Source organism: Astyanax mexicanus, chromosome 20 (assembly GCF_023375975.1).
Source record: "Astyanax mexicanus isolate ESR-SI-001 chromosome 20, AstMex3_surface, whole genome shotgun sequence".
Lineage (NCBI taxonomy): Eukaryota > Metazoa > Chordata > Actinopteri > Characiformes > Acestrorhamphidae > Astyanax > Astyanax mexicanus.
In genome coordinates, this window is record NC_064427.1 from 2,303,308 (window position 1) to 2,329,033 (window position 25,726).

General features: G+C 36.6%; 4 protein-coding genes across 40 annotated transcripts in view; 1 reads left to right on the forward strand and 3 right to left on the reverse strand.

The window, feature by feature from the left end:
• Positions 1-4,583, reverse strand: part of LOC103033831 (calcium/calmodulin-dependent protein kinase type II subunit beta) — a 79,264-nt gene extending 74,681 nt beyond the window's left edge. For 9 of the 37 annotated variants that reach the window (XM_049468427.1, XM_049468418.1, XM_049468422.1 and 6 more), the window contains exons 1-2: positions 4,292-4,582; positions 400-494 (exon numbers count right to left, since the gene is read on the reverse strand). In XM_049468427.1, the coding sequence (XP_049324384.1) occupies positions 400-494; positions 4,292-4,353 (157 nt within the window). In that variant the 5' untranslated portion in view covers positions 4,354-4,582. Of the gene's footprint in view, positions 1-399; positions 495-4,291 lie in introns of all 37 variants that reach the window. The other 28 variants (XM_049468434.1, XM_049468425.1, XM_049468432.1 and 25 more) reach the window with 6 other exon arrangements.
• A 1,058-nt stretch (positions 4,584-5,641) lies between these two features.
• nudcd3 (NudC domain containing 3) lies at positions 5,642-10,591 on the reverse strand. Its single transcript, XM_007250266.4, has 6 exons — positions 10,221-10,591; positions 8,907-9,244; positions 8,411-8,543; positions 7,572-7,715; positions 6,728-6,916; positions 5,642-6,407 (listed from the first exon to the last, which is right to left on the reverse strand). The coding sequence occupies exons 1-6, from the start codon at positions 10,416-10,418 to the stop codon at positions 6,297-6,299; spliced, it is 1,113 nt and encodes a 370-aa protein (XP_007250328.3). The 5' UTR covers positions 10,419-10,591; the 3' UTR covers positions 5,642-6,296.
• Positions 10,592-11,368: 777 nt separating this feature from the next.
• mrps24 (mitochondrial ribosomal protein S24) lies at positions 11,369-13,837 on the forward strand. Its single transcript, XM_022680680.2, has 4 exons — positions 11,369-11,507; positions 12,236-12,316; positions 12,800-12,911; positions 13,428-13,837. Exons 1-4 carry the CDS (start codon positions 11,469-11,471, stop codon positions 13,709-13,711), a joined length of 516 nt encoding a protein of 171 aa, XP_022536401.1. The 5' UTR covers positions 11,369-11,468; the 3' UTR covers positions 13,712-13,837.
• Positions 13,838-14,887: 1,050 nt separating this feature from the next.
• On the reverse strand, positions 14,888-25,698 carry gnsb (glucosamine (N-acetyl)-6-sulfatase (Sanfilippo disease IIID), b). Its single transcript, XM_007250265.4, has 13 exons — positions 25,427-25,698; positions 24,589-24,648; positions 24,268-24,471; positions 23,672-23,737; positions 22,981-23,079; positions 21,193-21,360; positions 21,011-21,093; positions 19,413-19,531; positions 19,219-19,322; positions 18,727-18,828; positions 17,922-18,032; positions 17,732-17,839; positions 14,888-16,840 (listed from the first exon to the last, which is right to left on the reverse strand). The coding sequence occupies exons 1-13, from the start codon at positions 25,577-25,579 to the stop codon at positions 16,691-16,693; spliced, it is 1,527 nt and encodes a 508-aa protein (XP_007250327.1). The 5' UTR covers positions 25,580-25,698; the 3' UTR covers positions 14,888-16,690.
• Between the last annotated feature and the right edge of the window lie 28 nt (positions 25,699-25,726).

Consider the following 25,726-nt stretch of genomic DNA (forward strand, 5'->3'; position numbering starts at 1 on the left):
GGAGAGCAGATGTGGGCTATTCAACAAAGATAAGTACACTTAATCATGTTTTACTACACCAAAAGTCACACAATTTCATACAGGAGTTCTTCTTTAAGCTTACAGTATTGCAATACATCACAATATATTGAACTGTAACCCCTGTTTTGTGTTTGTGTATCTCATATTGCCACCTTCTTGCCAACACACACCATAATAATGCTGTTCAATTTTAACCTGCTAACAACCAACAAACTACATAAAGATCACAATCACATCACAATATTTCACACTACACACACCCACACATTATCCACACACACACACACACACCATACACACACTCACACCAGCACACCCTGCTTTAAGTGCACGGCATGCAGACGGCTGACGCCCCGTTCCAGAACGCATTTTACCTACCTCTCGCTGAGAGCTTTTTGGTGTTGATTATTTTGGCAGCATATTCCTGGCCTGTGCACAGCTTGACACAACGTCGCACCACTGAAAAAGCTCCCCTAAAAAAAAAGAAAAAAAAAGGAGAAACAGTCAAGATTAAAACTTGTTTGAATTGTTTAAAATCTGCATTATCTGCACTTTAAACACAATCGTGCTGTCAGCATGGCAGAATCAATTTTTAATCAAATACCACCACAGTTAGTTTCCAATAAATGAATATGAATTATGCAATCATCTAATCAGCAGTGCTGCTGGAGTTTTTAAACCAAGTTTTTAACCAATCACTGTGCTTCACTTTATTAGACACTCCTATCTACAGTTAAAACACCTTGTAGATAAAGTAAAGTCAGAGACAGTGGCCCCTATTTTAGCTATCTATAGGAAAGTTGTTATCTGTGCACAGTGCAGCTTGGTTTTGCTATTGTAACGACGGGAAAAGTATGCCTTGCGTGGCTCGAAACACACAAAAGGCATGCACTAATTCTCCTAATTAAAAACATGGGTGTGTTTTGTGCATAACGTGAAATAAACCAATCAGCACGATACTTGACATTCCCTTTAAGTGCGCTTTAGGTGCGCTCTAACTTTTGGCGGATTGCTATTTTAAAGGCGCAGCGCTTCTGCGCTTCTCAGCAGAGGAAACTGACCTCCTCGTTTGCGCTGTAAAGGAGCGTGAGCAGCTTATTTATGGGAACAGCAATGTTATTTTATTTTATTTTGTATAAAAAATAGACTGTTTGTGGGGTGTAAGATAGCAATGAGTATCACAACGCGCCTTGCTCCAGGTGGAATCTGTTGCTGAATAGTTTGTGTGGGTCATCGTCTAGTAATTTATCAGTGCCCACAGGATATGTCTGGTTGGTAAGCTATTCTCAGAGCATCAGTGACACTGATGTGTTTAAGAACTATAGCAGCACTGCTGTATCACTGCAGCTCTTTGGCATATCAGTGTAAATTCCATATGCTAACATATTAAGTTGTAAATTGGTGATGCATATGAAGATAAGATCAGATTCACATCAGAAACACATCAGATTTTAGGCCTCTTACCCTATTCTAACGCTTTTACAAAACACTTCACTAAAAACACCAAACCGTCTTTATTCTTTATTAATCATTTTATTTTTTTTTAGAACAGCACATCAGACAGCAGCCGTCCAGGAACTGCAGAGGAATAAATATGGAATAAATATAAAGAATAAAGACACCCTGAGAAAGAGACGGCATATGCTGTTTGAAGAGTCTGCTGCCTCAGACCTCGTTTCTTCTGGTATTTTCAGCACAGCTTGCATAACTAAAACCTGTGGGGACATCAACACTAATGCCTGATGTCATCCTTCACCGGCTAATTTTAGTGTACCTTTCTGCTGTTATACAATACACTCCGCTCTGTCTCCAGCAGCGGGTCTGACACAGGGATCGGACCGGGGTCTGCTGATTTACAAAACTGTGGCACAGAGTGACACAGAGACCAGAGGCGGAGCCAGACACGCCTACTTATTTGATAGGCCTTTCCTTTTTTCCTCCAGAGAGTACTGTTCCACTGGATTGCCTGTATTAAGTGTAAGTGTATATATATATATGTATATATATATATATATATATATATATATATATATACATATATATATATATATAACTCTGTATTTTATTAGCAACCCATTTATATTTCCAAATTTCAATAACATTAGATAACATTAATAATTAATAATTTTGTACAGAGTGTCTGAAATAACTGTTTAATGCAACCACACAATATAGTAATAACACCGTATGTGCAATAAACCAATAATTGTGTCACTTTCTCATCATTCCCTTTAAGAGCCAGGTGTGCTCTGACTTTGGCAGGTTGCTTTTTCAATGGCGCAGCTCATTCACGCTGTGAAGGTGCGCGAGAAGCTGCTGCATATCCTTGTGCAATAAATCCTTGTGTATGCACGTTATGCCCACATTGCAAAGATAACAATGAACGTCTGACTGCTGGCTGTTGTCAGGATTTAAATCAGACAGTGGCGCACCTGTGTTTTTCGTTGCCAAGATAGCAATACAGCATCTCTCTCCATTAAATGATGAATAGCATGTGTTGAGACTATAATGCTAGTGGACACCTACCATGAAATTTAAAAACTGATTTATGAAAAGGTAAAATAAAATGCAGCTATATCAGCACAGGAAAAACTAACCAATGGAATAAGACACTGCAGATAGGCAGAAAGACTGCTTTAAAATGTACTGCTTTATCATTGAAACAGCGTTTTTTTTTGTCCGAGGCAGTGTGGCCACCCGCTCATGATGTGTGAAGGGAAAAGTGTTGCTCATTAGAGGCTCAGCCAGCCTGACCGGCCTGTGAGTCTGATGTGGAGGAGTCTGGCTGTCAGGAGATGAAATCTGCAGTCTGATGAAGATCATCCTGTACAGCAGCCTCAAACACAGCGATCCGAATAAGCTCATGCTGAACGCAGAGGACACGCCCCCTCTAAACAGAGCTGTCCGACTTCAGCCCGCCCACCAGACTCACGCAGGGCCAGCGGCGGCCGCCCACCGCTCAGCCATAACTGGGACATTCGGTTCGGCCCACAGGACAAGAAATAGAGCAACTGAGGCTTTCTGTCCAGATACTGAGATAATGCAGTAAAACAGTGATTTCATCTTCTACAACAGAATCCAGCTGTGGGGCTGATAAGAAGCTCCGGGAGTTGATCTCAAGAAGCATGATGCTGGCTGGCACAGCCTTCTGTTAGCTGATGAATCAGAGCTGAGTCGCTGCACTTTCCTCTGAGAGCACTGGCTACCCAAAAAAGGTGGAAAGAGGAGGAGTCTAGCTTCATGAGTATCACATGTATTTGTTACATATTAATTTTTCCCTTCATTCTATTTACTTTCCTATTTTATCTTATGTCCCAATCACTCTATATTTACTGTATGTTTTAAAAAAATTAATATTATCTTAAATAACCTTTAAAAATAAAAATAAATAAATACATACATAAATGAATAAATGCATACATAATTTCATAGACACATGAAAAACATAGTAGTGGATACATGCTCCTAGTGGATTATCTAGGCGTGCATGCACCAGAAACATACATATAGTTTTTTATAAATGTAGAAAAATGTTTTTTTAAACTATTTGAAGACAATATTGTGTTCTATTATGTTTTATTTAATTTTTTTAAGTTTTAAAAAGATTACATTGCTCACATAACATGATACAAAATAAAATATTTATTTTTCACTATAATGGGTGAGAGAGTGAATTTAATTTAGATGTAAATAATGAGGATTTTTTTCAGTGATGTCTGTGATGTTTTACAGGGTAAGGGGGAGTGGGGGGAGCAGTAGGAGGGGTGAGAGTATAATAATGTTCTAACGTCAGGCTGCTGGCATGCTCCCCTCTACACTACCCACTCAGCCCTGCTCTAAACCCGGCTCCATATACAGCTCTAGAAAAAATAAGGGACCGCCTGAAAATGATGAGTTTCTTTGATTTTACCAAATTGAAAACCTCTGGAATACAATCAAGAGGAAGATGGATGATCACAAGCCATCAAACCACCAAACTGAACTGCTTGAATTTTTGCACCAGGAGTAAAGCAGCATAAAGTTATCCAAAAGCAGTGTGTAAGACTGGTGGAGGAGAACATGATGCCAAGATGCATAAAAAAACTGTGATTAAAAAGCAGGGATATTCCAACAAATATTGATTTTTGAACTCTTAAAACTTTATGAATATTAACTGGTTTTCTTTGCATTATTTGAGGTATGAAAGCTTTCTTATTTTATGTAAATAAATATCCCGCAGCTCCTGATATGTAACGTTAATATAATAATCGGTAAATTATCGCGCTCTTACTTCCCGAGCTCCTCGTAAAGCTGGTACTCGTCGGTGAAGCGGGTGCAGGTAGTCGTTGCCATTTCTCCGCTCCGGGCTGCTGCCGCTCGCTCTGTGGGAAATATCCGCGCTACAGCTCTCCGCTCCCGGTCCCGCTCCGCCCAGCACCGACTACCGACACACGCCGCGGGTTCGCGCCCGACTGCGGGAGGAGAGGTTCGCTGAGGAGCTGCGCTGCTGCCGTACCGACCCCTCAGTACCGAGCTCCCCGCCGGACTGCAGCACACCGACTCTCCGCCACCGCCGCTGCTGTGGAGCTCCGCCTGCCGCACGCGGGGACACGCCTCTCCGCCAGGGGGCGCAGCGTCCGCTCCCCAATATAGCTAATATATAGTAATATATGAATATAGCTATAGATCATATATAGTGATATATTACTATAGATATAGATAATACATTTTTGTAGCTATAGATAATATGTAGTAATATATTCATATACATATAGATGTGTAGTAATATATAGTGATATATTAATATAGAAATAGATAATATATAGTAATATAGTAAAATAGATATAGATAATATATACTGATATATTACTATAGATATAGATAATACATTTTATAGCTATAGATAATATGTAGTAATATATTCATATACATATAGATGTGTAGTAATATATAGTAATATATTAATATAGAAATAGATAATATATAGAAATATATTAATCTCGATATAGATCATATAGATAATATATTGTAGTACATTAATATAGATATTATATTAATAATACTGACACAGACCCTCATAATAATCACTAACCATAATTTAATATATACTAGCTATATAAACAGAAAATACCCTGAAATAAGAGTACAATAAATAGTTTAAATTTACTTAAAACTATTTAAGTGTACAAAAAAAGTGTCTACTAAAAAGTCAAAATTGACAAAAAGTATACACTAAATGGTCTATATTTTTAACAATAAGTATACAGTAAGTTTACATTAAAAAATCCAACTGTATCCAAACACTAATATGAAAGGTTTCTCCTGAAATTTCATTTTTTTGGTCAGTGTTTGCCACAAAGCGTTGCTTGGTCCTTTACCAGCATAAAGTAAATCCATCAGCAAGTATCGGTTTGAAATATCGCACAAATTGGGCCATTGGGCTGATGTTAAAAAACAAATTATACCAATACTTATATAATTTAGATATCATCATGCATCCCTAGTATAGAATTATTTCAAAATATGTTGTTTATGAAATTATGTTGTTTATTCTTTGTGAATGCATTTAACCTTTAAAGTGCTCAATTAACTGGGCCATGTTGTAACATTTTTCCCAAAACCATATTTACAACAAACTCTCTGATTTTCTCAAATGTATTTTATTGAGTTCAGGCACAGGAAACAAATCAAAAACTGAATGACCAAAAAAAAAACTAAATATAATGAACCTCCCAAAATATTCTGATGAAATTCAGTCGCCAAAACGTTTAAATGAAAGTGGCTCTAATACACACAGAGACGTGCTGAATTTAGTGTAATGAGGAAACATGTAAAACATCTCGTTCATCATTTGGTTAATAAAACCTTTGGCTATCATTGTTCACATTCACTTCTAATACAGAATGCTATCAAGTTACTCTAGACTTACACACACACACACAAATCTCCAAACAAACCTTTCACTGATAGGATGAACATCCTTTAAATAACATTAACATATGATCCATGTTAATTTTATATCAGAGGGCCAAATCAACCGGCTGCAACATTTTTATATTGAATAAAAGCAGTAATAATAATAAATCAGACCCACGCGGGCACCAAGCCACACAGTAACCTATTCATGTCAGAGAGTCATTGTTGTATCCGCAGTTCAGAGGCTTTTATTTTGGCAGTTTTTCACCACAGGCTGCAGTTTGCTCCTGAAATCGAGAGCTCCGGACCGTCTGAGCCGAGTCGTCAGTGCTTTTGTCAGAGTGTGCTGCTCTCAGCATCTGCCGAACACGCCGCAGAGCTCAGAACTGGACAGCGCTTGGTGGTATGTCGAACATGGAAGGATCAAACTGCTGTCCTTTAAACGGTGAACCCTCAGCATCCCAGCCTTTCTTCAGCATATCGTGAACTTTCTGAAACAGAAAAGTGCAAGACAACGAGCTCAGTGAAACAGCACAGTTTGATATATGCAAAATGTGTCAATTCGTTGAATTGTCAATTCAATTTATATGTTGTGTATGTATTTATCTATTTTATTTATTTATTTATATATTTTTATTTTAATATATATGCAGCTTTGCTTCCATTTGCATCAAATATATATACATATATATATATATATATATATATATATATATATATGTATATATATATACATATACAGGTACACAGGTGCTCTCTAAATGTGACTGATAAAGAGCATGCCTATGCTTTTTCTTTTTTAGAACTTTACCATCTCGTGGCTCTGGGGCTTTCCTTGCAGTTTCTGATGGTAGTCGAAGGTGAGGCGGTCCAGCACTGCATGCTCCTCCTCATCCACGCTGGCCATGGAGCGCTCGCGGTTAATCTGGTTCACGTCGATCTCCTGCTCACCTTTCAGCACCGCGCTCCACCACACCTCCCCAGTTTTACTGAGAGAGAGCTGAGGGGGGGGGGGGGAGAAAAGAACGTCAGGAAATCCATGTTTTTTCTAAACTGCATTAGATAGACTACAGAACAGGAATTATGTTCATTTAATAAGAGACTATGCTCTGCTCTGCTATGCTATGGGGTTCTCCAAAAGCATCAGCTTTACAGGGTTCTATAGTAGTAGTAGTAGTAGTAGTAATGGAAGCTTAATGCCAAGTCAGCTCATAGGCTCCTGTCCTGGCAGGAGAGGTTTTGTTAGGTACAGTCTTTAGGGGGTTGTTTTTTGTGTTTTGTGCCATATCAGCTACATATTGGCTATTTTATGGCATCAATAATGTTTGTGACTTGAGTATGAACACTCCCTTAAATCCTTTAAAAGATATGTGCATTTAATCCAGTGTACAGTGTCCTGTAATGAACAAAAGAACATCCTGCAGAACCAAAACAGGGCTCTAAAACCAAGTAATTCCCAAAACACTCAAAACTGGGACATAACAGTCTTAACTTAAATTGCAGTCTTAAAGAAACTGTATTATCATACTTGTAAAATTGTGACTGAACATGTTTCTCTACATCCTAAATCACATTTTTACTATTTATACATCAAACAACAACTTTCTATTTTAAAAAATATCCTGAAAAACAGCTTGAAATGAAACAGTGCTTACTAATACACATTGTCCTGGCTCCAGACTCCACAGCGAATTCTCTGTGTTGATTTTGTGAGTAAATTCGCCTTCCAGCAGGACTTTTTCTGACGCTCCCTCCTTCACTGCTACACGAACTGAACCACACTGAAGGTTCACAGATACCTGTATAGAAAAAGATATTAAACAGTCATTGCTGCAACAAGTAGCACCTCTTGTTTAGATTAGACAGTTTTGCACATCTCTGCTGTCTCTTTTCTCAGTCAGCTTTATGAGGTAGAGTCAACTGGAATTCAGGCTTTCAGTTAACAGCTGTGCTGAACTCATCGAGAGTTAATTACTTGAATTTCTTGCCTCTTAATGTGTTTGACAGCATCAGTTGTAAAGTGGTGAAGATGTACAGTGAATAAGTAATGTTCTAATACATATTATGGCAAAAAACACTCAACTAAGTAAAGAAAAGGGAAAAATATTTGAAGAATTTATGGTCAGTTAATCCGAAAGTCAATTTCAAGAACTATGAAAGTATCCGAAAATGCAGTTGCAAAAAAGACCATCATGATGATGAAACTGGCACTCATCAGGACCGCCCCAGTAAAGGAAAAGCGAAAAGTCCCTCTGTTGGCAAGTTAACAGCTCCCCAGATAAGAACACCTAAATACTTTACATTTAACATTTTAGTTTGTTTAACACTTTTAAGATACTACATGATTCCTTATGTATTCCTTCAGAGTATTAATCACTTCAGTATTAATTAAAAATGTATTTTAAAAAATTAATAAGAATTTTTACAGTAGGATCTAGAAGGTAATTTACTTTTTTTTTTTTTACTGCTGTGGATAGCCATGGCTGTTAATTACCTGTCTGCCCTTGACGATACTGGGTGGTACAAAAACTCGAACTTCCACATCCGTGTAATCCTGCGACCAGCTGTAGTTTTCTCTAACTGCACCATTGTAGCTGTCCGAGTTGGCTTGATAAACAGTCTGCCCACTAAACAAACAACAGACAAGATCAATAAATTACGTAAAATTAAATAAAATTATTAGGATAATACATAATAAAACAAATATGCTTCAGTGTAGGTTGTTTCTAAAAACAGACAGTATATATGCATGTGTGTATATCTAAACTCTTACCAAATTAAAAACCTATGAAATATAATCAAGAGGAAAATGGATGATCACAAGCCATCAAACCAAACTGAACTGCTTGAATTTTTGCACCAGGAGTAAAGCAGCATAAAGTTATCCAAAAGCAGTGTGTAAGACTGGTGGAGGAGAACATGCCAAAATACAGAAAAACTGTGATTAAAAACCAGGATTGTTCCACCAAAGCCCAAGACCAAACCCTTACCCTGCATCTGTACTGGAGGCTGAAGCGGAGGCTGAAGCGGAGGCTGAACCGGAGGCTGAACCGGAGGCTGAACTGGATGCTGCTGCTGCTGCCTGATCACTCTCTGCAGGCTGGACGCTGTTTTGTGACTGGGTCTCCATAGCTGAAGCAGCGTCTGGTTCTGTGGCTGAAGCTGAGGCAGCTGCAGGTTCCTGAGGGGCTTCAGCAGGTTCTGCTTCTTCTGGCTGTGACTGAACCTCCAGCTCCTGAACTGCTGCTGGAACTGCTTTGGTCTCCTCAGCAACCTGCATCGCCCGCTCTCTGTCCTGAGCCGCACACTTCTCAAACAGCTTAAATGTCTGGAGGCAAAGGAGAAAGAGGAGACTTGTAAATAGCATTGTTAAAATATATATAAACATAAAAATAAAATTATAATGATGCTGGGTCATCCTTATTCAGGAACACAGTCTTTAAAATGAAATATTAAATTTAATGTAATTCAATCCAATTTAATTTAATTATCCTTACATCTAAAGTTTAGTTCATCCAAGCCAAGAGATGTTCAGTTCAGTGCACTTCACTGCACTGTACTAATCTCCACAGTACTTTACTGCACAGTATCTGTATTGCACGGCACTACTATCCACTGCACTGTACTGCTCTGTACTACTCTCCACTGTACTGTACTTCACTGCACTGTATGTATACTTAAATGCACTGTGTGTGTACTTTACTGCACTGTATGTGTACTTCAATGCACTGTACCTACACTTGACTGTACATCCCTGCACTGCACTGTATTTGTAAGTTACTTCACTGTACTGTACTGTACTGCTCTGTACTACTCTCCACTGTACTGTACTTCACTGCACTGTATGTATACTTCAAATCACTGTGTGTACTTTACTGCACTGCATCTGTACTTCACTGCATTGTACTGGCACTTGACTGTACATCACTGCACTGTACTGTATTTCACTGCACTGTATTTGTAAGTTACTTCACTGTACTGTACTGCTCTGCACTACTCTCCACTGTACTGTACTTCACTGTACAATAATTCACAGCACTGTACTTCACTGCACTGTACCTAACTGTACAGTAATTCACAGCACTGTACTTCACTGCACTGTACCTAACTGTACAGTAATTCACAGCACTGTACTTCACTGCACTGTACTGTACCTTACTGTACAGTAATTCACTGCACTGTACTGTACCTTACTGTACAGTCATTCACAGCACTGTATTGTACTGTACTGGTTGTGGATGAACAGTGGGGGTAAATAAACAGGTCAGTAGTTTTTCAAGTTCTTCAGCATGCAATTCTCTCACCTTCAGCACCATTTTCTCCGCGACTCCGGGCGGAAAACCCATGCGGTCGGTAGAGCTGCTCATCAGCCGGTAAAAATCAGTTTTTCTGTATAAAAACCCGAAAAAAATCTGCAGAAAATTCTGGATGTTTCCGACGTGCTGCAGAATCCCGAGCAGCGCGTTATCATATAACTCCGTCATTTCCACCGGCGAGGACATTCTCCACACAGCGCGAGCTCTAATATACCGCTAATAAACCACACTGATATAAAACACACGATTAACTGCGCGAAATACAGTAAATTACACAGTTTATAAACAGAGAAAGAGCTTCAGTCCCTAAAAAACACACACAGCCACAACACCATACAGCCTTACTAAACACTTCCGGTACCACTTACCAAAATAAAAGTCTTCCCTTGCCTGTTCACAACTTTTAACCATTAAAAGTTAATACAAATATATTTATAAAGAATTTATTAAAAGTTTAATAAAATGAACATATTTAATTTAATTAAATATTTGGCTTTTGCATTATTAACAGCAGAAGTCACTCCACTGACAGGAAGAGAACAAAATTAAATAAAAATTATTAAAGTTACTAAAGATATAACTTTAATATATTTATATATTTAGAGACTACTTTATTTAAAAAATCTATCTATCTATGTATGCATATCAGTCCTCAATGTTAAAAAAAAAAATATTAAGAAAAATAATTATTTTGTCCTCATTTTAATTTGTTGTAGTTTTAACAAAATGCCAGTAGAGAGCGCAAAAGTACGTTAAAATCATAAGATTTATCATGGAATACTATTTAAATATGCTTATAATATCTAAAAAAAGTACTTTTAAAATCCAAATATATTATTAAATTTCATTCAATGTAGTATCTATATTATTTGTTGATATTGATGTTTTAATGAATATAATGTTTAATTGATTTTTAATCTTTGTAAATAATACAAAGAATCAACATGAAATGGACACAATATTAGGCCAAATTCACCGCACATACAAGCAACATCACACATATATATATATATGTATAAATAAAATTTAGATATCTTATTTAATTGTAAAATGTTTCAAACTGTCGCAATTTGCAACACATTAAGGTAAAAATATTGTTGTATGTTATAAATGCATTGTACAGTACAGTGTGTATCTGGGTTGGTGTGTGGGTGAGGAGCCGCTAGGGGGCGGCAGTGAAGCTCCGCTGCGGTACAGGAAGCGGGTGATGGTCGCTGGTGGTCATGTGCAGCAGCCATGGCGGCGTCCTTCAGCAGCCAGAGGAGATTATTAACAGTAAGCGCTGATTTACACCATTAATACTCCGTTTATTACCAAAAAATCACCTGCAGCTCTTTATAGTTCAGCTCTCTGTGTGTAGTGTAGAGCGGGCAGCACTGCGAGCCTGAGAATACAGCAGAGTTACTGTGTTATTGTCCCTAATTCATTATTTTTAATGTAGGGTTAATATATATATCACAGCTGTGAAAAAAAAATAAGAGAGTGTGTAAAAAAAGATGAGATTCTTTGATTTTTCAAATTGAAAACCTCTGGAATATAATCAAAAGGGAGATGGATGACCACAAGCCATCAAGCCAAGCTTGATTTAGAAACTGAAGTGGGCCCTTATTTGTTTCCAGAGCCCTATATATATATATATATATATATATATATATATATATATATATATATATATATATATATATATATATATATATATTATTTTTTTTTTATTTAAGAAATGTAACTATAATTGAGAGGTTGACACAGTGAATCAACACCAGCAAATGACATGTCTCTCCAATCCATCACTGATGATCAGTACATTTTACATTTCATTTGGAAATCAAAGGACCAGAGTCTGGAGGAAGAGTGGAAAAATCTTACAGCACTTTTTTGGAGATGCGGATTTTATTTTCCAGCCGGACTTGGCACACTGCCCACACTGTCAAAAGTACCAATTGGTCTCATATAATATTCTCATTTTCTGATACATGGCTTATGACTTTTTTCTTCCCTTATAGACTCTGTGTAGTCAGTTGAATGGTGCACTATGGCTGAACTCTGGAGTGAGGAGCATCCACTCTACAGCAGTCTGTAATAAGGTATGGAGGACTGGTGTGTTCTTAAAATTTAACTTTAAACTGTATTATTGCCAAAATGATTCGCTCACCCATCCAAATAATAAAACTCAGTTGTTCCTGAATCTCTTCCGTCTTCACAGGTGTTTAATAATAAAAGCAGCAGCTAGGCATGCTGGGACTGCTTCTACAAACAGTAGTGAAAGAATGGGTCTCAGGAGTTCAGTGAATTCCAGCACTGTGGTACAGTGATACTGTAGGACGCAGCACCTGTGCAATAACAAGTCCAGTCATGAAATTTCACTACTCACTACTAAATATTCCACAGCCAACTGTCAGTGATATTTCAGTCAGTGTAAAATAACAGAGTGCTGTGCATTGTGGTGATGATGATGCTGATACTATATAATATTCAGGGTTTATGGTCAGTATTTGTAATGCTTTGATTGGCTGTAAAGGATATGATGTAGCTGCAGGGTTAATGGGTCTGTTGTCTTGTCTCTGCAGAATCGTGCTGCTCGTATCCGTGTGGGTAAAGGGGACCGGCCGATGACGTATGAGGAGGCTCTGCCCCCCCACCAGATCGCTCACAGGAAGGGATGGCTCTCCCATCATACAAGCAAGTCACTCTTTTTATTGATTTTAACCTCTTGAAAAGTTTTCCAGTTTTACTGGGTATATGTATGTATGTATGTGTATGTAATAGTATAGTGTAGTTATTTATTATGGCTCTAATATCCTAATATTATTTTATAACAAGACTTCTAATCAGCCTATTCAGCTCATTTTAGTTGAAAAGACATATTATTATTTAGTCCAGCACTGACTTACACTATTAAAATGATTAAAAAAAAAACACAACAAACTATCAAAGGTGCACTAACAAAGTGCACTACTGATTTTCCTTTACTATGCTGCATCTATATGTTCCATATATTCATCATTTATGCAGCATAGACACATAGACCACAACTTTACACCTGCTGAACTGGGTATCTACAGTATATCCAACAGACAGAAAAAAAAATCTTAAATGCACACTGTTTTTTTTTTTATGCTCAAACAAAACAAAAAAAAAGACTTTTACAATTTTAGAGTTTTTTAGAATTTTGCACACTGTTTTATGTTTTTTTAGGTAATCTGAATGGAGAGCACGGCACTGCAGATCGAACAGTAGAAGACGCCTTCATCCGACGCTTCATATACGGCACGTTTCACAGGTGCCTGGCGAATGAACTGGTTATTAAGCGCAGAGGAAACATGCTGATCATCTCTGCTTTAATGTTCCAGAAGATGCCTCCTCGTAAATATTATTTCTTTATTGGCTACACTGAGGAACTGCTCTCGCACTTCTATAAATGTCCTGTGAAGATGGAGATCCAGACGGTGGAGGAGAAAGTGGTGTATAAATATCTCTAACCTCTCGTGTGTTTGGTTAATGTTTTGTAATGGAGGGAGGATCGGAACTCACAGCTGTGTTTCTTTTTCAGTTCAAACTGTTTGTGTTATAAATATCATGTGAATATAAAGGTTTAAAATATGAAACATGCTTGTGTTCTGTATGTTCGTCACAGAGAGTTTATAAATTATATAGGCTTAAAGTTTTTTTTTTTGCTTTTCTATTATTTTTTTTTAATGCACTAAAAGCAAACAATTATCAAAAACAAATAAATAATCTCTGTAAATTTAAATGTTCCTGATGTGCAAACACACATGCCAACATTATTATTATTATTATTATTATTATAATTATTTTTATTATTTTTAAGCTATCTAGCAACCTACTTAGCATAGATTTCCTAATGCTAATATTTATTGCATCATTAAGGGATTTAAACAATTTTTTTCATAAGATTCATTAATTGTTTTAAGAGATGAAGTAACTATTTTCTTTAATTTAATTTTTATTTACCTCTGCTCCCTAAAACTAAGTGGGGACGCTTTATTATTTAACACCCTGTTTTTTTTTTTGTCTTTTGACTGTTTACACAGATTAATAATTCACATTATTAATTAGAAAAGTGGACAGCTAAAAGAGTTCACACTGATAGCTAAGGTATCCCAGTTGGTTGCTAAGCTGTGGCAAAGTGGTTGCTGTGGTGTTGCTGTGGTATACCTGGTTGTTGGTGTGTGGTTGCTAAGTGGTAACTAACAATTCCAAGGTGGTTGCTATGGTGTTGCTAAGCAAATGCTAGGTGGTTGCTAAAGTGTTAGTATGGTACCCGTGGTGCCTGCTTAACAACACACAAAACACTAGAAATGCACAATAATATTTGCTATTTTTCCAGAATTAATTGTTTTTAGAATTTTTTTTTTTATTATTTTATGCTGGGAAAGGAGTTAGAGGTGCTGGCCACACTACTACAAAAGGCCAACTCTCGTCTACTCATTTAAGCTAATATTTATTGATTTTTATTAGTTATTAACGTTTTAAAGTTAAACTGGGGTGTGTAATCTCTCTGTAAGTTATAAATATCTATATTAGCAGCAGCAGATATTTACATGTGAAATACAGAATATGGGCATTAACCCAGGAAAAAAAGACCACATCAGCGCATAACTATAAAACTCAACAATATTATAAACCAGGCAACACTGTTTTAAGGAATTTAATAGAATTTCTTTAACATTTTTTTTCAAACAGGACAAAATTAAAAGTTTGGGGGTGGTTAAACTTCCCAATTTCACATTTATTATTATTCTGTAAAATTAACATTTCCTTTAACGCAAAAGTGTGTTCACAATTATAGTGCAAAAGACAAGGCACATATAATTCCATCATAATACAAAAAAAAAAAACTTTGCCTAAATGAGACAATTTTCCCTTAAATATCCAACATAATCCATAAAAAAAAAATCCAGTTACAAATACAGTGAGAAAGTTTAAAGCTCTGGAGTGTGTTCTCAAATATCTGGAGTGGAGTGGAGCGATGCACATGTAAAAGAGAGAGAGGGAAATTATATATTCACATTTAAATAATATTTAAAATATTCATGTGATATGTGACCGGAAATACAGTTTATATTAAAAATATATATGATTTAAAGCTCTCCACCATTTCACAGTTCCTCTGAATGGGTGCAATGTGGTTTTAATAATCATGTTTTAAAATGTAAAAAGTGCTTTAAATTGAAATTTGCACTTTGCTGAAGCAAAGTTAGATTTAATGCATGAATTAAAGACAGTAAGATGTTAAAAAAAAAGAGTAACCTGCTGTAAAATAGCAGCAATTCAGTGTTGATTGTTAATATTCTACACAAATCTACATATTAAAGCTACAGGTACATTCACATTGGAGGGACCAAGAAAGAACCCATTAACCCGTGAGATGGTATGTTGATTCTGTTTCAAAACAAAATTACATTAAATTTATTTAGGCTATTTAAAATATTTATTCCATTATTAAAAAAAAAATAAATCATTGCTCTTTAAAATGGTGTAATAATGCATTATATAATCATTATGGTATTATATAATTCATATTATCAGAACAGTGGCATAAAATGGTCTTACAATCACAACGATATTGTTCGTCTAAATTTATTTTTTCATCTATTATTTCTGTGCTTTTATACTGAATATTATTTAGACTTTTTCAGGATTTTGTCCTGTTTCTGTACCTTCCTGATTAATTATTATTTCTTCCTCTTTTCTCCCTACTTTAAGAAAAAATACAGCTCTGGAAAAATAAGAGTCCACTTAAAAATGATGAGTTTCTTTAATTTTACCAAATTAAAAACCTCTGGAATATAATCAAGAGGAAGATGGATGATCACAAGCCATCAAACCTAGTTGAACTGCTTGAATTTAGTTATCCAAAAGCAGTGTGTAAGACTGGTGGAGGGGAACATGATACCAAGACGCATTTAAAAAACTGTGATCAAAAACCACCAGGGCTATTCCACCAAATATTGAACTCTTAAAACTTTATGAATATGAACTTGTTTTTTTTATGTTTTTATTATTTGAGGTCTGAAAATTCTGCAACTTTTTTTTGTTAAATTCAGCCATTTCCCATTTTCTGCAAATAAATGCTCTAAATGACAATATTCCAGAGCTTTTTATATATATATAAAATCTTCTAAACCAAAATACTTATCATGACAGGCCCAACTGGAATGGATATACAGTAAAACTGTGTGATACGCAGTTATAAAGGTGTGATAAAGGTGTACACAGTCATATAATTAAACTGAATTAATTCAATTCAATTACATCGTGACTGTTTGAAGTGTAGCAGCAGTAGCTGTGTGTGAACACACTGTGGCCGCTCTCTGTGATTTATGTGGATCATAGAAGTTGGCCAGCCTTCTCATAAAGTTTAACCCGAGAGACGCTCAGACCCCGAGTCTGAGGCTGAGTCTGAGGCTGGAGATCCGCCGGGTGGTTTATAAGGATCACTTGAGCTCTCGGCAGCTCTTCCCCGCACATGACTGGAGCTTAATGAGCCTCTGGTTCATGGTCTGCAGGAGAGCAGGGTCCACCTTCTTCACAATGTTCTCCAGCTGGTGAGGGTCAGACGTCAGGTTGTAGAACTCCACAAATGACTGGAGGAAAAATAAAAAAGAAAGAAAAAAAAAGAACAACAATGTGGCTTTTCATCAATATCGGCATCTAAAAACAGTAAATATAAGTAATTTCAGTGTTCAGTAGGGCTGGACGATATACAATATAATCAAATTTACTAATCACAATTCTATATATTCTATACACATTTCTGGGGGTGGGGCCACAGGGGCATTGGCCCCAGCTGAAATCTGATTGGCCCCTGCAGTGCCCCTGCCCTGTCACTCATCTGTTCTTTGCCCAAGAGTGATGGTCAGATTATAGGTGGTGCTAATAAGATAAAAAAGCATATCCACTGTGATTAAATCTTATGTATGGGAGATATGTTTATTTTATGTATTAAGTTATTTTGAACCTGACAGTATTTGTGAATAAATAAAAAAGTTTTTAAAAAGTAGAGTTAAAAGTAGAGTATTTTATCTATGTACAATAAAAATGCATGTAAAATTGGGAAGGAGGTTTTTATAGAATCACAGATCCAAAAAAAATCCTTTTACATAAAAATATGACATTTCACAATTGCAGATTATTTAAGCAAAAACATTAAGCAACGGAAAATTAAAAAAAAAAAAAAAAATTTAGCAGCAAAATCCAAATGCAAAACATTTTCAAAAAACTACTAAGAATAATAAAGTAACCAGGTGTCTTTAAGAAAATATATAAAATATTTTTAATTTGCAACATGCACTTTTTCCTTTTGATTCATAAATTCTGATCACAGATTTTAATTTATTTTTTTACTTTGAACATTTAGTAACAACAGGTTCAAAAAAAGGGTAAAAAATGCTACATAAATGTTTTGTTGCATTTTTATTTATTTTTATGCATGCAAGTTCACGAGTTTAGCGTAAGATTAATAAAATAGCTTGTACCTCATTATCTGCAAACTCACAGTACTGGAAATTATTGTCCTTCAGGGTCCGAACGCAGGCGTACGTGTTGTTGCAAGCGTCCTCACACACACAGTCCGGGAAGCAATTCTACAAAACCAAAGAGTGAAAAAAAAAACATTCATCCAGCTATAATTTATATTATAAATCAAAAAAGAGGAGAAATACTGACAGCCAATCCCGGGCCGAGTTTGGGGCAGTCAGGATCTGCAGGGAAGAGACCTTCTCCAGAGTACTCCACCAGGAAGTACGGGCGAGACGTGCCGTTACGTGCTGATGGAACCTGCAGTATATAGAAATACAGTGGATTTAGTGATCTGAAGAAATACATATATATATATATATATTTCTTTTGATTGCTCTTCTCCCTGTTGCTAAGCAACAGTAGCATCTTTACAGATACTTAGCCCTAAATATATGGAAATCCATGCCAGGTTTAAAATGCATGCGAAAATGAGTTATATAGAAATCTAAACCAGTCTAACAGTTACTTACACCTAGGTGGTGAAACCTAACCAAAAACACATCATCTGGGGGAGGATGCTGGATGTTGTGGGCTATGACTTGGTGCTACTACAGGCGTGGGACCCACTATCAGGGTTCATTTCTCACCATTACTTATCTATAGCACATTATTTCAGCTTCGGTTTCTACTCTAAAGCCTAAAAAAGCTTGAACCTTGGTTGTGTTATTTTCCTGAGACCCAGACTTTAAACCAGGCTTGGTTTGCATTCTTAGATTTTCTCAGCTATTTTGGATTAGTAGGGCCTAACGTAAAAAAATTAAGCTCTTTCTTTGTACAGGAACATGTTTTTTAAGCTGTTTTGTTCTCATATGGGGAAAGTAATTAGTTCTGAACTGGCTGTAGAAACTTTTGACTGGGATTCCCATCATCTTGGACCATAGAAACTTTTAACTACAGGTGTGAAAACACCCTAAAAATGCATGTTTATATACAGCTATAGGTTTTGACTCACAAGTTGTGGAAGAAAAGACTGTCCGTCCATATTTAAGGCAGAGACATTGACTCCAGCAATGTCCAGGATGGTCACAGCCAGGTCAATATTCATCACTGGGTCCTAAAACACAAAGAAATAATTCAGCATTCAACAAATTAGAACTTTAGGGGTGTCATTTCTTGATATTGCAATGAATCATATCTCGTCTCATCCATCTCTCTCCAGCTCCAGTAACTCATGTCGTTATTCATTGTATTGCCATGAGCATATTGTCCAGTGTTTAACCTTACTTACAAGATAACACCTAACAACTTATACACTTGTGGGCGTTCACAAGCATCGCCCTTCATCAGTTCATCACTTGATCAATTTAAATACATTTGAGTTTATTTTAGTTTTTCTGAAGAACTAATTAATGATTTCTTTTAGGAAGACAATAGTAAAGGAGGCCTTGTGACTTTTAATACACACTGAATTCACAAATTACACAAATTTATACTTATAACTTACAGATAGAGTCTGTTTGGGCTTGATTCCTGGCCCCCGCACCAACAGCGGTAAGTGAATGTCGAATTCGTACAGCTGCCTTTTATCAGTGGGGAGGGAAAACTGACCTGAGGGAGGGATTAAAACAGCTATATAACAGCTATAAAAACAGGTATAAAATACAGCTATTAATATTAGAGTGTAGTGAGTCTGTGTACCTGTGTGGTAGCCGTTATCAGAGGTGAAGAAAATGAAGGTGTTGTTTATCTCTTTTATGTCTTCTAGTTTCTTCACCAGCTTCTCCACCATGTCGTCCACAGATAGCAAAGTTTGCCATCTACAATCAAACCACAATAAATAGAACAGAGATCAATTTTACTCAATGATTAAACATTTAATGATATTTATCCTTTCGGACCCTGTGTCCATCACTATGGACACCGTGTATTTCCTTTGTTTTAATGTTCTGTTGCACATAAAACTAATTCAGACATGCTGTCCATCAAAAGAGACCATCCATGAACCAGCCAATGAAAAAGTTTACAAGCCATAGAAACAGTAGCTTAGCCCCGCCCACTGCACTGGAAAAACATCGACTCGGCAACTCAGATATTAGATCATGGCAACAACGATGGCAAAGTAAAAGCTTTTTTATACAAATTTTAATGCGATTTTAAAAACTTTAATAATAAAAATCATGTGTAAGGAGATGGTTTGTAAAATTAAAAGGTCAAATATCAAATATAAAACTAAAAAAGTGCATTTCCTGGAGGAACGGAGGATGGTTGTGCAGCTAAATTGGCTTCCACCGTTCACTACAGCTGCTAAGCTAGGTGGTTGCTATGGTGCTGCTATGGTGTCCATGGTGGTTGCTAGGGTATAAATGTCAAACACAGGCTTTCAATGCAATAGACGTAAAAAAAAAAAAAAACGATTGAGCATTTTTGTTTGTTTTTTAAACATTTTATACAGATTTTATCTAAAACTTTAGGGACTTGTTTTGGGTACATTACAGACAGAAAATAGCATTCTTATATTTTTCAATCACTGGAACATAATGAAAGGGTTAATAATCTCCTCTATGTACATAAAATTAAAATCAAATAAATAAAAGTTTTGGAAATAAGAAAATTATGAAACAGAAAAAGAAGTTATAGCGTGCTGCGTTCGATTTGATCTAAAATTGCACATCCTGCAATGTGGTTATTGCACATGTGCACATGGTCATGTCGATGCTGAAACAATATTACTCAAACAAAATTAGGGCCGCACAAAACGTGTGCATGTCTCACATGGTAACGGCTCTGCACAACTGTGGTGAGCAGAGAAACACTTCAGAATGTCCAAACTTTAAGACATTGAGCTACAACAGCAGAAGGCCACGTCAGGTTTTACTTCATTTACACTTTTGGCCGTCATTTGATCTCCACATACTTGTTGCGTGAGTATTGTTGCTGACCATGTGCATCCCTTCATGACCACAGTGTACCAATCTTCTAACAGCTACTTCCACAATGATGATGCATAGAAAGCAAGAGGCAACTCTAACTGGTTTTATTAACATGTATTTTTGTACTTATATATGTTATTTATCTATAGTAAATGTTGGTTTAAATTTTTTTGTATTACTTTTATTTATTACTTTGTCTGCCTCCTCTTTACTAAAGCTGTAAAGGGTAGGCCGACATCATATTAAACACTATGGATTAAAACTGGTATTTTAGTTAGTTAGACAGTTCATATGCATTTGAAGGCAGCAGGGGAATACTTTTGGCAATTTACTGTATTTACATCATTAAATAATGAGTCTCTTTACCTTTTACGGAAAGCATCATCAAGATAGTCGATGGAGCTGTTGGCCATGGGGTTTGGGGGCTGACGCAGCAGCCAGTGCTTATCCTGAAACAATTAAAGAAAAACCCATCAGACAGACTATTCACCTATTAAATAAAACACGTTCAGCAAAACAGTAACATCAGGTAAAACCGAACCGCCCACCTTGCCAGGTTTGTTAAAGCTGCCGTCCCGTGGAGCCTTCACATCTATAAAGCTCTTCTGGTACTGAGGGGCTGCAGTCCAGGGGGCGTGGGGGGCCGGTGGGCACAGCATCACGAAGAAGGGGTACTGGGGGCTTCGCTGATCCAGGAAGTTCAGCGACTTGTTCAGCTGGAAAGACCAGGATAACAGAAAAAGTTGAGAAAAACTCATTTCATATATTTCATGTAATAACTATTAGAATATAACAATTATTTTTGGGGGAATAAAATTGGTAATATCAGCACAGGAAAAAGTGACTGTTGGAATTGTTGGATATAAAAACAGTTTAGAGGAGGAAAATGAGATGCAAAGTGGGCGGGGAGCTACACGCCATTCTGAAACCAGCCAGCAGAGGCGCTAGACCAGTTAAGAAGTTAAAGTTTCTTTTTCGAGAGACAAAAATATGTACTTAATATGTATTTAGAAATAATATAAAGCTATTAAAACACAAAAAGTACCCATAATTTAAATTGTAGCTATATCAATGAGATTTTATGATGATTTGCATATTTCTCCATAGTCGCATGTTTTCTGGTTGTATAAGGGAGAGTTAAAGGCTATTAAAGTAGTCAACAAACAAATATAGCATGTGACATGTGACCAACTTGGATAAGTGACCCCAAGGAAAAAGATTTTGTAAATTTGAAGATAAAAAGAGGGTTAAAAACATTTTCGTTATTACGTACACCTATAATTATGATTTTTTGAAACAAACCAATGCAATGCAGAATTTATTTAGTATGTGTTTTGACAATAGTATTTTCTAATCAGAAGCTGGACCTTGTACTTGCCCACACACTCGTAAAAACACCCACAAAATCAGAGACGCCTGCTAGTGTGAACTGAGATCTTGCAGTAGTTATATATAGATAAAGTATACAGCATAATAACAGATCAGAACTGACAGACTGCTTTAAATCAGGCAATTCACAGGTTAAACACAAGCCTAAACAGGATCACACCCGGAAACAGAGCTCAGCACTTTCACAACCGACCAATCACACGCCACCCCATAACCATGACACGCAGCAGCATGCAAACAGATCAGCTGACGAGCAGAACTGAACAGGTTCCTAAAACAGCACAAGACACACTTCTCATCATTTCCATCAAAACAGGAAGTGTATACCTGAAGATCAACACTCCTAACATACTGTAGGTGCACAAAAGTATTAGGACACCAAGTATTTGGTGTATTAAAAAGAGTTTATCCTGCTTTTGTTGGAGTAACTGTCTCTACAATTAAAGGAATGTTTCTATTAGATACTGGAGCACTGCAGTTAGGACCTACTATCACTTCAATCCTCAGTGTATTCCTCCACCTTCTTAAATTATTATAGCAGAATAATGTTTAATTTTATTTTCTGGGGGAACAACAAAAATGTGGTAATATTAGCACAGGGAAAATTAACTGTTGGAATTGTTGGAAACTGGAAATTGAAAGATAATTTAACCCCCTGATTTTTCGCTCACTCCAACCTCAGCTCAAATTTGAAAAAGGCTAAAAAAAAAATGAGAGGGGCTTTGGGTGATGTATGGGTTTAGAGGTAGGGCAGGAAGTAAAGCTTGTTTTGATTTTGGATTGAATCTGGTAGTATAAACTCTTCTCCCACTCAAATCTGAACCCACTCCATCAGCAGCCAATCAAAAGAGTAAAAAAAAAAAGTAAAAAAAAAAAAAAATCACCCAATTTTATTAAAATGTTCAGTTTCATCCGCATTTTTTATTTGGTTATAATTAAAAACTTACGATAAGGTCTGTGAGGTAGTCTTTTTCGTAGTTGTCTCCATGAGTCTCTGCCTGTCCATTAACTGAGAGAGTGTAGTTGTAGTACTTGGAGTTCCCCACCTGAAAAAAAACCCCACACAGACATGTTTATAAAAAAATAATCAATAAAAAACACACTGAGTTGAAGATTTTTTAAATAAATATGCTATACAACTTACAGAATATTTTGTTAATTATTGTTAATCAACTTAAATTAAATTACACTTAAACATTTACTAAAACCTGCCAACCATTTATTGACTACATTAAGAACATTTCACTGGACCAGATCAAATGCATATAAATAATGTGTATAAATAAATACAAATGAAACTATTTTTCTCCCCCCCCCCCCCCAATTAATAATGTATAATGAACGTTTTTCTTTGTTAATTTAGTTAGTAATTTATGATATTTGTACAAAATAAGCTAACAAAATATTTTAAGTCCTCAGCATAATTTCTAAATGAGATAAACATGCTGCTAGGTCATGTAATGAAACTAGTTACAGTTTAAAGTTAATGATGCTGTTTTTTTAGTCAGAGGAAGTGAGATAGATGTAGTGTAGATTGTCTGTGCAGGTTTGATCATCAGGAAAGTTTGAGAGTTTGAGCTTAAGCAACACAAATCAGTGAGAAACTGTGAACTGATGATTAAACACAATGTGACCCACCAGAGCGTGCCATTGGTCCCAGCCTGGAGGAACATACTTCACCCCTCCCGCCTCCTCCGACCCGTACTGAAACAACAGCAGAGTGGGTTATATACACTGAATTACAGATTAAACTAAATATATACATATACATATGTACATATATACCACTCCCCATAGACCACTCATAGACTCCTCATGGACTCTGTATGGACTCCTCATGTACTACTTATACACTACTCTTGAAAGCATTTGCATGTTACTATCAAGCATGTTTTTAGGTTCTGATTATATTTTGCTGATTCTCTCAAAACTATACCTATATCTGAAGTAAAGCAACTTTAAAGCAGTAGGGTAGATGCATTCTTTACAGGCTCATTAAACTACAGTATTCCCTTCCTACCAAAAACCCAAGTAAATACCAGCTTTTAAATGTTTTAAGTCACTAACATAATATAATAAAAATGATTTATTTCCAATGTTACATTCATTATTTTATTTACTTTTAAACATACACTATTAAAATTGCAATTTACAGAGATTAATCGCAGAATGTTGTTGTGACTAATCACATTATTTTTCTGTAGACACAGTGTTACGTAGAAAAGTCAGCAGACCTGATTTAAATATTTCCCTCCGAAGAAGGTCTGGTAGAAGAGCTTGCTGAGGTAGACGGGGAAGGCCCGGCTCTCCTGGTTGCTCTGCCAGGCTTTGCTGCTGCAGTTGCCGGACAGCGAGTTGTTGTGGACCATGGTGTTGTGTGGATATTTCCCCGAGAGGATACTGCTGCGGCTCGGGCAGCACAGGGGCGTTGCGGTGTACTGGGAACAGTGGGAACAGTGGGAACAGTGGGGGAAGATCAGATCATTAGTCAATAAGAGACAGAAGAAAAAGCAGCAGTCAACCGTTAACTTTTTTGTCTTTTTCTAAAGACTCACCGCATTAGAGAAAGTGACACCTGCGTCCGCAATCAGAGCTTGGGTCTTCTTTAGAGGAGTCTGCAGAGAGACAAGAGCAGAGCAGAGCAATAAATCAGAATATTAATATAACTGTATATATCTAAATTTGGGGCCTTAGTACCCAAGACAACGACTGGTCAAGAACTGAATTAAATGACATACTGTGTGAATAGAATTAAATAAATTATGTGATGGTCAATGCAGGAAAGTACAACTACCCTGTTAACAGAAGGGGTCCCCTCCCACTAGTTACTGACAGTAGCCAGACAGACAGGTCGACATTCCTGCAGCCGGCAAAATATTAAACTTAAGCAAACATAAAGCGTTATCTATGAAAACCCATAAAATAAAACCTAAAATAAAAAAATAAAAAATTTAGCAAATTTTTTTCTTAATATTATTTTCTATCATTAAGTAAACTGCTATCTCATTATTTTGAGATGCTAATTTATTTTTTTGAGATAGTAAGTCATTTTTTGAGATACTATCTCGTTATTTTGAGATACTATTTAAAAACCATGAGATAGTAAGTCGTTATTTTTAAAATACTACCTCTTTTTTTTAAATAGTAAGTCAGTATTTTGAGATACTATCTCACTATTTTGAAATAGTAAGTTATTAATAAATAATAATAAATTACTATCTCAAAATAATGAGATAGCAGTTTCTTAATAAACTCTAGCCCCAAATGCTTTTAGATTAAATATATCTTAAGGATTGATGCTTTAAACTGATCTCAGACAGCAGCTGGAAACAATCAACCATAAACTACAACATGCATGAAAAACAAGCCCTGATTTCAGATCTATTCACTCACCAGCCCACCCAGCTCCAGGTCCAGGTCATCGGTGAGGATGAGGACGATGTTGCTGCTCTTGCTGCTTTCTGCACACCTGAGGCTGCAGGTAAGCAGGTAAGAGAGGAGCAGCAGACAGCCAGCGACCACCCTCTGCCTCCAGAACCCGGCCATGAGCCCCCCAAACCGGCCAGCGACCCCCAGAGAGCCCGGCTACAGAGATCAGACCCAGAAGAGGAGCAGCGGGGGTGTGTGAGCCAGTTTGAGGAAGTACAACTTTATGGTCATATGACTGCAGTGTGTGTGAGTGTGAGTGTGTGT